We start from the raw sequence: 11,804 nt of genomic DNA on the forward strand, positions 1-11,804 counted from the left end.
GTTTATAGGGGGCACTCCTGGTGACTTACGCCTCTGTGTCCCGCTCGGGACCACTTGGCCACGGCATGGACCCCTTTATGAACACTTGTGATCATGTAGTTATTATTATTATATTATTAATGTTCAGAAAGGGGATGAAGATTTAAAGAATTCTGTCCAACTCCACTGTTCTGAGATGGTTTTTCAAATTTTACCTACAGTGTGTGGCTTTCATTATTCTTTCTTCAGGCAATCTTCTAGGAAGTACTACAGGGGGCACTACATGTGACACGCAATACTTCCTAAAGCAGTACTGCACTGTATTTTTCAAGGCTCTGATAGTGCTCAGGGTGACTGGAGCAGATGCTGTCAGTAGAACACTATTGCTACTGTTTTGCTTTGAGTAGTACCAGGAAAGGCCAGGTTTCTGAGTGCGCTCAGTCCAGCATGTTGAACAGATACATCTCCTTCATCTACATGCTGTTCCAACAAGGTCAGGATGTGAGGAACCACGCCATGGTCCAGCATCTTCACACGGTTACTGTCTGATAGAAACACAGCAATTTAATATAATTTGACATTTCCAAAATCCGATTACTATCTTTTATTACAGTAAACCACTTCAGAGAACAGCCATGTAATTGCATACGTCGTATGTCCTCAACGTATCTGCTTTGGGAATTACCGCAGCAGAGAGACAGACAAGCCATAAAATGAAAAGAATAGGCTACTGGGAATAATTTGATTGAATGATTAATGGAAAAAATATAAAATGTATGTCAGTAATTTTGATAAAGTTTAGGCCAGCAGAGAAGGCATTGCTGGCCCTGACAGCCCACCACTGATAAACAGTAAGGATGAGAAAATGGCAATGCACTTTAAGGCACTGAAAAGTTTTGATAGATAGAATTCAGTGGAACTGCAGATGTTCAGTGTTGGAAAACTAATGAGGATAATTTGTTGATAGTCAGTTTTTTTCTTTAGCAAATATCTCACCATTCCTGGCAAAGTTGGCAATGGCAAGGGCTCCCGACAGCTGCAGCTGGGTGTTGGAGCACAGCAGCCAGGATAGAACATCCTGATACACCTGACCTGATCCCTCACCAAAACACTTCTGCATAGACTCATCTGAGTGACACACACAAATACACCTTTAAATAAGAACATCTGAATATAACACAATCAACAGCAGATTGTTTTAGCCAACAAGCATCAGTGACATTACCCTACTTGTCTAATGTGTACTATACACTGTACAAGGTTTCACAACAGGTGTGACCAATGTACTGTAACCATTGTAAGAAAGGAAAGATCAAAATATTTGCATAGGGATGTATAGAAAACATGATAAAACTTGGATACAACAATACAAAAAACACAGGACAGGATACAAATGTATTAAAATTGTAAAATAAATATAACACTTAAATAAGACCACTAAAAGCACAAACAAATATTAAGATGTCCCACTTACCTCCTAAAAGCAGGGACACTATGAGGTTGGAGGCAATCTTGATGCTGCAGAGGTCATGGGGATCAGAACCTCCCTGCAGACACTGAATCATCTCTGATAACACCTCTGGTACTCCTGACATTGCAAACTGCATCTTCAGTGTATCTGGTGGCACAGTGTAACTGACTTGGTATAAACACTAGGAGAAATCTCAATAATTATAAAAAAAAAAAAAAAAACTGACTTTAGACATCCCACTGTGTATTACTGGCTCTAAAAATTATTACATGTTATCACCAAGATTGAACTTTCATAACTTCCCTTCTGGAGCACCCTCTATGTCTTACCACTCTCGCTCAATGAGTCCAGTATTTCCAAGATGACGTGTCGGCGCTCAGCATCAGGTGCACGTCTAAGTTGAATGATCAGAACATTTGTCACATCCAGCTCTGCCAGGGCCTCCTTAGCGGTGTCTGCAAACACAGCGGAGTAACTAATTATCCTGACAATGTAATCATATATTTCACATCTTCACCTTAATGAATATAGTAATGTTTGGATTTATCCTCTCTCTTCTTGATAATGCTTTTAAAAAAATACAATTTCAGTTTTATTGAAACAAACTTTTCTTTCATAATTTCTTTTAAATTATTATTAAAAATTATTTTATATTCTTTGCAGAATCATATAGTTTTCTCAAGACCTGGTAATAAACGCTTGTGCTGGTTTACATCTTAGGGGGCTGGTAGCCCCTGCACTTGACAGATTACAGTCACTTTTATAGAGGCCACTTTTGTGAACTAAAACAAATGAACTTTTTTATGCTGTCGTGAGATACATGCAGTGAATTGAGTTTTGCTTCTGTAAGCATTGTTGTACCTACTGTACAGAAACAAAGGCCCAAGTATGGCACACATTTATGGCTTGCAATACCCTGCATCATTTTAGGGGAAAGTAGATAACACTTGCCATACACCATAAAAAGGCTTTTTGACACTGCTTTGCCCTTGCAAGATGTGCTGTGGCTGATGGACATCTGTGCTACTGACAGTATGATACATGTGTTAATATAATATTAAAATCATGACAGTAAAATGGTTTGTCTCTATAAGCTTAACACAACACAGAGATGACCAAGAATTAAAAGGACAACCCACTGTAGAAAGCCTAAATACTGTTAATTATGGTTATTAGTTAATCAATATAGAGCTAATTTCTAAATAACTACTACAATCATAATCACCCATGTCAGCTAGGTTACAGAGAGCCAGCAGGCAGACGTTGACCAGTGGGTCATTCTCTGGATATTCCCTCATTATTGACACCAGTCTGGGGATTACACCACTCTGGACTAACTGGTCCTGTTGGTATGCTGTGTAAGAGGTAAGAAAGAAAGTACAGAAATGTTCAAGCATGATGCACGGATATATATTTCAAACATAAGAACAGAATAAAAATATAATATCTGTGATTTATGATCTGTTGACATACTGATTTAACTGTTTTCATAACAACAGTATTTTGAATTAAATGGTGAAAAAACACAAACAGGTAACAGGTTTGTTTCCTCCTGTGCCCATGAACAAGGTGTCTTGAGCAAGCACTTGCTCCCCAGGCACAGCATCAAAGAAGCAGCAACCCACTGCTCCTAATGTACACATAGCTTTGTGAATGAATGGGTGGGTCAAATGCAGGAATGTAACTTCCTCATGTGGGATCAAAGTTATTATGTTATTTACTTCTCCTGTCAGTGGTTTTAATGCTGTGGCTGTTTGGTGTCAGGGGTCATCAACTATATCTTTCCAAAGACCAGAATTTTTCTCATCAGACACTGTGAGGTCCAAATGCTCTCGTAAAATAAAATAAAAGAAATATTGCATCCTAAGTAATATACAGACTCATATTACCAGCAAGCTACAGGAGGGCTAATGCAATATCTTAGGCTCCTTAGTTGTGAGGTTGTCAATCGGTCCATCATGTGCAATGTTGCATTTTTTGGCTTGTCCCCAAGAGTATGACACACTGAAGACATTGGCCATATGTGTGCTCACCATGTGTGGATCAACATATCTAAGAGCTAAGGCCTGTATGGAGGAAAAACCCCAAGTAAGGAAATTCCTGAAAAACGACTATAGATAAAATGAGCATGAGCAATAAAACAAATGTTAATTGAGAGCAACAGGTTTATCATCGTCTTTGATTAAAGGCACAAGCTACTTTCAGAGGGCGTTTGTTTCATCTGATTTAAAAATGTTATATATGGGGACATATTCTTGAATTCCTGAATATCCTGGAGGCCAGATGGAAAGCTCTGGCAGGCTGGATGTGGTCTGTAGGCCGCCAGTTGATGTTCACTGGTGTAAGTCAATATGGAGCCCAATGTTAAAAGAAAAATAACATCTTGGAATATAAGTAAAAAAACAACAACAACTGAGTTTATCTGAGAACAAAGACAGACCAACCACTGTATAGTGTTCCTAGTAAAATACGTGGAATACACAGTATGGACAGTATATCACATTTGTTTTTGTTTTTTTAACTTGATAGTCTCATTCGATGGTTTCACTGGTTTACTGTAATTGTACTTATGGCATAAAGGTAATTGCATACAATGCATAAGATTAAATTGCTGTGTCATGGTAAAAATTATTTTTAAATTTCAGAATTATAGGCCACATACGTATATGGTACTTGAAAACTACATTGTCAATCACTCTCGGTAATGTTCATGTTTGTCATCAGTAAACCCGGTTGACTGAGCCAAGCCTGTCAGACAAACTTACAGTTGTCAAAGCAGATGCGTCCAATGGCCCTGCCAGTGTTCAGCAACATTTCTTGATTATTGCTATGCAGATGGGGAACCAGTGCCTTCACCAGGCCTGCCTCAATGCACAGCTCCCTTACTGCAACTGTAACACATACAATACAAGATTTAACCTGTTTAATTTTTCTAGAAACACAAACACATCATAATGATTCTACACATAAAATAGATAAGCTAAAAAAAATCCCACCCTATTTTAAATACAATTTCCCAAATCTTTAGCCAGTCAGTTATATAGTATTTTTGTTTTCACTCTAGTCACAAAAGACATATCACTTGTGAAATGATTTGTGAAACATCACCATATACTGTTTTATATCATTCAAAATTAAAACAACTAATATCAACTTCAGCAGTATTCTACCTTCTCGGGCCATCTCTGCTGTTACCAGAGCTACTTGGCAGCTCAGAATGCTTTCACTCCGTAAAGCCTGAGCCAGTGTGGGTAGAATTCCACTTTTGGCAATCTCAACAGCAGCATCTTTCTCTGTGAACACAGCATAATGTAATCTAATCACAACTTTAACCAGAAACACATGAGGTTATTCAGTGCTGTGATTTCAAGTAAAAATCTATGGGACTCAGAATTTGGCAAAGAATAATAAAATAATAAATGCACAAAAATGACTTTCATACACGTTCTGAAAATAGACAAAGAAAACCCAGTCAAACCCAGATGGCCCAGGTACAGCAAAACATGCCCAAACAAGCACATTACCATTCCCCCATGTTTCATGGAGGAGATGCGGTTCTGATGCTGGAATCCAGTGTTGTTTCATCTCCAAACAAGTCTCTCATTTAAACCAAACAGTTCTGCTTTGGTCTCATCTGTCCACAAAATATGCGGCACAGTGACGAGGTGGTTAGCACTGATGCCTCAAAGGGAGAAGGTCCCGGTTTCGAATTCATGGACCGACTGGGTCTTTCTGTGTGGAGTTTGCATGCTCTCCCTATGTCTGCATGGGTTCTCTCTGGGTACTCCGGCTCATCCCACCGTCCAAAGACATGCTGGTTAGGTTCATTGGTGAGTCTAAATTGGCCGGTGTGAGTGTGAGTGTGAATGGTTGTCTGTCTCTCTGTGTTAGCCCTGCGATAGATTGTGAAACATCACCATGTACCCTGCCTCTCGCCCGATGACAGCTGGGATAGGCTCCATTGAAATGAATGGAGAAGCCCGAAAAAAGCGGAAAATTCCAAAATGTCAAGCTTCGCTTTGCTGAGCGATTACTCAACCGTGCTTCGGAGTAGAAAAATGCTTGGAAGTTTGTACGAGGCACAGGAAGTGTGGCTTTATTATTCTGAAAACGGCGTTTCGATACCTTTTACGGTTTGGTCAGGGTCGCAGTTTACGTTTTGGGGAAATTTTGGAAAAAAATTAAAAAATCATCGTTTATAATGGATCTCTATGGACGCACTCTAGCTCTCACTCTAACTTCAGAGTTTCGTCGAAATTCTGAAAAAAAAAAGGTTCAATCTTACGGGGTGGCCAGTTTTTGAGGTAGAGAGATAAAAAATATGTAAAAACGTAGGGATTTTTGTTGGCTTTCAGATGGTGTGGGTTTTATTTGTGTGGGACATACGGTTTGGACTGGAGATTCCTCCGAGTGAGGAGTGCGCCGATCAGTTTTCGAATTTTTCCCCGTGTGTGTATGTGGAAAGCGAGAGCGATTTTTCGACGATTTTTCGTGTCGCATATTTTTTTTCTAAAACGACTACGGCCACAACGCAGTACGCGCGTGGGAACAACACTAAATTGTAGAAAACCCTCGGCTGACGCTCACAGTGTGTTCGTTTTCCCGATAGGACTTGTAGTTTTTGATTTATGAGCATTTGTTCGGAAGGCAAATCCTAGGGTCCAGTTTTTTTGGACCTCCTTCTCACTCAGGCAGAGGTGAGAGGCAGAAGGAGACTCCAAACAGCAGGTGGCCCTGGTAGCCATGACAACCGGACCCTAACGAGCTTACACACGCTTACACACGCAGCAGAAGAGGAGCACATTCACGCAGACACAGAGTGCCAAAACATTATGACCAATCCTGACGAGCAGACCCAGCACAGGTGCACACAGAAAGTGGAGGAAAAAGGGTTCTGAGTGGATAACAGGATCTGCCAAAACATTAAAACTACCCCTTCCAGGTGCTGTAAGGGAGCCAGAACCTGACACTATGACCCCCCCCACTCCAACCCCCCACCTCCCCTCCCACTATAGCATTACAGACACAGACTGACAAAACATTAGGGACTCTCAGACTATTACAGTAGGGAGGCAGAACACTCCCTCCCTCCCTCCCCCCCTCCCCTCCTCCCCTCCTCCTCTCTCTCCCTCCCTCCCTGTCTCCTTCCCCCCCTTCTCTCCCCCCTCTCCTCCGCCTCCTCCTCCCTCCCCTCTCCCTCCCCACCTCCTCTCTCTCCCCCCTCTCCCTCCTCCCTCCTACCTCCTGTCCCTCCCTCCTCTCTCTCCCCCCCTCCCTCCTCTCTCTCCCTCCTCTCTATCCCTCCTCCATCCTCTCTATCTTCTCCTCTCCTCCTCCTCTCTCTCTCCCTCCTCTCTCTCTCCTCCTCCTCCCTCTCTCTCCCTCCCTCCTCCTGTCTCTCCTCTCCCTCCTCCTCCTCCCTCCTCTCCCTCCTCCTCTGTCTATCCCTCCTCCTCTCCTCCTCTCCCTCCCTCCCTTCTCTCTACCTACCTTCCTCCCTCCCTCCCCACCTCCTCTCTCTCTCCCCCCATCCCTCCTCTCCTCCTCCCTCCTCTCTCCCCCCTCCCTCCTCTCTCTCCCTCCTCTCTATCCCTCCTCCCTCCTCTCTCTATCTTCCTCCCTCCTCTCTCTCCCTCCCTCCCTCCTCTCTCTCCCTCTCTCCCCCCTCCCTCCCTCCCTCCTCTCTCTCCCTCCTCCCTCCTGTCTATCCCTCCCTCCTCTCCCTCCTCTCCCTCCTCCCTTCTCTCTCTTACCTTCCTCCCTCCCTCCCCCCTCCTCTCTCTCCCTCCCTCCCTCCTGTCTATCCCTCCCTCCTCTCCCTCCCTCCCTCCTGTCTATCCCTCCCTCCTCTCCCTCCTCTCCCTCCCTCCCTTCTCTCCTCCCTCCCCACCTCCTCTCTCTCCCCCCATCCCTCTCTCCCTCCCTCCTCTCTCTCCCCCCCTCCCTCCTCTCTCTCCCTCCTCTCTATCCCTCCCTCCCTCCTCTCTCTATCTTCCTCCCTCCTCTCTCTCCCTCCCTCCCTCCTCTCTCTCCCTCTCTCCCCCCTCCCTCCCTCCCTCCTCTCTCTCCCTCCCTCCCTCCTGTCTATCCCTCCCTCCTCTCCCTCCTCTCCCTCCCTCCCTTCTCTCTCTACCTTCCTCCCTCCCTCCCCCCTCTCCCTCCCCCCCTCCCTCCCTCCTCTCCCTCCTCCCCTCCCCCCCAACATGCATGACATCAAACTCACACCCATCCAGTCACTTTGTTGCAGAGTGATATGATATAGTATGATGATTTACCACGCACTCTTTTCAACTGGCTGAGTGAGACAGAGGTAGACGATCTGCCAAAACATAATGACCCCCTCAACCCATTACAGGACTATAGTAGGGTGGCAGAATCTGACACTATGACCCCCCCCCCCACTCCATTTTAGCATTACAGTAATAGACTGCCAAAACATTATGACCCCCTCAACCCATTACAGGACTGTAGTAGGGTGGCAGAACACGACTCAATGACCACCCCCACCCCTATCTCTCCCCCATCAGTTGGTATTTCTAGAATTATCTATATGTTAAGTGTTTGTGCCCAACATAGCTGCACTGCTAATATATGTTAACTATTAGCCGACCAATGACTTATGACTTATGACCAATGACTAGCCTTCCAGCATAGCTCATGTATGTTAGCGAGCTAGCGGGGCTAGCCGCGAGCTAACTCGCGGGGCTAGCCTCGGGCAGCTAACCTTCGCTGCAGCTAACTCTCGCTGCAGCTAACCCTCGCTGGAGCTTGCCACAGTCATCACCACGCACACTTGAAACTGGACGTCAGCATCATCGGCACAGTCAAAATTTCCGCAGGAATTTTCTAGTTCTGTCTGTGATTGCTTTCCCCGCCCTCATGTGTTTCACCTGTGTCTCATTGTTTCCCTCTCCCTTGTGTATTTAAGCTGTGTTCCCCACTCCTTCTGTGTGAGATCGTCTTGTAGGTTTTCCTGAAGCGTTCGAGCCAGTTTCTACGAAGTGATTACTAGTTGTGACTTTAGCCTGTCATTATTACCTGAGTTTTTTGCCTGCCGGATCATTGTACCTTAGCCTGTATCCTGACTTCCTGGTTTTGAACCTGCTTCTGAATAAAACGACCTCCGAGCTTGCCTGATCCCTGACTCCTCCATTGTGTCCACCTGGTCTGTACCTGATAACTCCATGTTTGATGGCAAATGCCATTACTTCAATATATTGATGAAACCAGCAATGCTACATGTTGGGCCTTGGAAAAGGGCTTATTCTAGGAGCCTTGTGCTATGTGTGTGTGTGTGTGTTTGTGTGCCTTTTACATGACTTACTCTTTTCCAGCAATGCAGCCAATACTTTATCTAAATGAGGCTTTAGCTCTTCCTCAATCAGCTCTGTGCTCACACTGATTGCCTTTAGTGCTTCACCTAGAGAATCTGCAACACAACCACAAACATATGACACCAGAACAACACAAACAAAAGTTAACAATTTGCCAACTTCAGCGCTCTCCTTCAACCCTGTTAAGGAATACAAACATGAATATCAATGTATAGTTACAACAACAATACAGAATATAAATCACATGTGATAGTAATGATATAACTGATATATAACTAATATGCACTTGCTTCAATGTGGTGGTGATTATGATGGTGAAGCAGCTGAACATTAGAATTATTTGTGGATGTGGAACCAAGTCATCCCAACAGATCACTTCGGTCTGAAAGTGCAGGCCTACTTGTGGTTCCTAGAATTTCAAACAGTAGAATGGGAGGTAGAGCTTTCAGCTATCAGGCTCCTCTCCTGTGGAACCAGCTCCCAGTTTGGGTTCGGGAGGCAGACACTCTCTCTATTTTTAAGGTCAGGCTTAAGACTTTCCTTTTTGATCAAGCTTATAGTTAGGGCTGGACTAAACCATCCCTTAGTTATGCTGCTATAGGCCTAGGCTGCTGGGGGACGATGCACCAAACACATGTCCTCCTTCTTTCTTCTCTCTCCTCTCTCGCATCCTCCACTTTCTTTTCTCTGGCACAGAGCTCTTGCCCTCTAATTTCCTATCTACTACTAGTCATGCAATTCTGTGCTATTACTATGTAGAATGTTTACCTATCTGTTTTCAAAAACAATCCCATTAAACATTGAGAACTAATTGTTGCTACACATAGACTACTCAGTCTCCAATAACAACTGCCTGACTAAACATGCTGTAAATGGGTTTGGTAATGAACTAAAAAATTGTGTAATTCCAAAGTCTGTAATTCCATAATACATGTGGATTGGTCTCAATGGGAAAGGCAATACTCATATAAAGCAGCTGTTTGACACAACTGCACTGCCTGAATTTAATTTGTTCCACTGAAGGAAAAAGCACCCTAGATCATGATGGGGCCTCCACTGTGTGCGTAGGAAACATCTCTTTTCAGAGAATAAAACTTTCATCCACCTTTCAATGTCCCATGTTTGGTGTTCCCTTGCAAAGTCCTAATGGGCAAGTTGTGGTGTGCGAGGCTCTTTGAAGACATCTTTTGTTCTTTAAGCCCTCCTCTCGCAGTTTACCGTCTTATGGTTACTGGACTGTAGCCACTCAGTAACGGCCTTCATTTGGGCTGAAGATCGGTCTTTATCTTTTCCGCCTGTCAGGTCCTCCGGCTCAGCGGAGGTGAAATGTTTTTGGGTCTACTATTTGACTTTTTTGTCCCATAACTACAGTGGCTCTGAAGGTCAAAACACAACTACATTTCAGAAAACACGACAACATTACAGAAAACACAATGACATTACAGATTATTGAAAGGGTAGGGACAACACTTCTTGTTTCTGACCAGGCAGGACCCGTGCCAAAATATAAGCTGATGTGATTGGTTGTTTCGCTGCCAGTCAAGAAATGACACTTTGTGAATGGTCATCCAAGCGGAAGTGTACACTGAAAAAATAAAAACCTTGGATCAACGTAAAAAAATTGAGGTAATCAATCACACGAAATATCTGACATTAACTCAAAGCAAATAATTTTATTTCGTTTAACCTGAAAAGTTTAACTCCATGCAACCACTATTTAAAGGTTGGAGCAATCTAATTATTTTTAGGTTGGAGCAAACTAATTATTTTAGGTTGGAGCTTTAGGTTGGAGCAAACCAATTATTTTAGGTTGGAGCTTTAGGTTGGAGCAAACTAATTATTTTAGGTTGGCGCAAACTAATTATGTTAGGTTGGAGCATAACTATTTTAGGTTGTCTCAAATAAAAAAAGTAATGGTCATTATTTGAAATATATAGTAAATCAAATTTTAAAAAATTGCTTTTAATACATTTTGATCAATGACTACTCAGAACACTTTTCTTAAGAACACATTCATGGTGAGGGAAGATGGCGGCGTAGAGAGAGGTTGACTTTTCTGAGCTCCGCACCACCGCACTGATATTTCCTACATAAATCCGACAAATTCATCATATTGATGAGTATTTTATGAGACGTCAGGACAAAATGCCACCAAAAGACAACAGAAAATCGCACAAGATGAGCAGACCCGAAGCTTATGCTAGCTTGCCTGACCTTCCTCCGGTGGAAGAGGAGCAGCCGCCGCTAAAAGTTAGCACCGAGGATGCCCTGGACCCGGCTCTTTGACAAACTATTCAAGAAATAACGGCAAACATAACTAAGGTAATCGATGAAAAACTGGGGCCTCTGTCCCAAACGCTTCAGGCCCATGCCCAGCAGCTGAATAAAATTGAGGAGAGGACCACCGAGGCAGAGAATAGGATCTCTGCGGCTGAACACGTCTCCGAGACAGCGGAGATGCGAATCCAAGCCCTGGAAAACCAGGTACAAAGCATGGCAGAGCATATTGATGATCTCGAGAACAGGGGTAGGAGAAAAAATATACGACTCATTGGCTTACCAGAGGACGCAGAAGGTAGCAACGCAACAAAGTTTTTCGAGAGTTGGATCCCCAGCCTGCTTGGGCTGGAGACGAAAGCCGGCCGCGTGAAAATTGAAAGAGCTCCCGCACGCTAGCGCCAAAGCCGGGACCGAACCAGCGACCGCGGCCCGTGATAATCAGGTTCCACAACTTCGCTGATAAGCAGAGGGTGTTGGACGCCGCGAGACGCATCGGGACCGTGAAGTACCAGGAGTCAAACATCATGTTTTTCCAGGATCTGTCAGCTGCGGTTCTGCGCAGACGAAAAGGGTTTGATGATGTGAAGAGAAGCTTACGGGAAATCGAAGCTAAATACATGATGCTCTACCCGGCCTCTCTGAAAATAATCCACGATGGGGAAGCTAGGAGCTTCGACTCCCCTGCTAAAGCCACGGCTTTTGTTAAAACTCTCAAGTGAGCTTTACGTGAATCACCAGCT

The 11,804-nt window shown here is 43.9% G+C and overlaps 1 protein-coding gene across 1 annotated transcript; it reads right to left on the reverse strand.

Annotated features, from left to right (window-relative positions):
- Positions 1-268: 268 nt before the first annotated feature.
- Positions 269-11,590, reverse strand: LOC311500867 (rap1 GTPase-GDP dissociation stimulator 1-B-like; the record flags this gene model as incomplete). The annotated part of the gene is made up of 10 exons (XM_084562496.1): positions 269-524; positions 976-1,107; positions 1,454-1,597; positions 1,780-1,905; positions 2,676-2,804; positions 4,216-4,341; positions 4,621-4,743; positions 8,775-8,963; positions 11,043-11,256; positions 11,345-11,590. The coding sequence occupies 10 exons, from the start codon at positions 11,588-11,590 to the stop codon at positions 349-351; spliced, it is 1,605 nt and encodes a 534-aa protein (XP_084418622.1). The 3' UTR covers positions 269-348.
- Positions 11,591-11,804: the final 214 nt, after the last annotated feature.

This window comes from Chelon labrosus (assembly GCF_963514085.1).
Source record: "Chelon labrosus genome assembly, chromosome: 15".
NCBI classification, from domain to species: domain Eukaryota; kingdom Metazoa; phylum Chordata; class Actinopteri; order Mugiliformes; family Mugilidae; genus Chelon; species Chelon labrosus.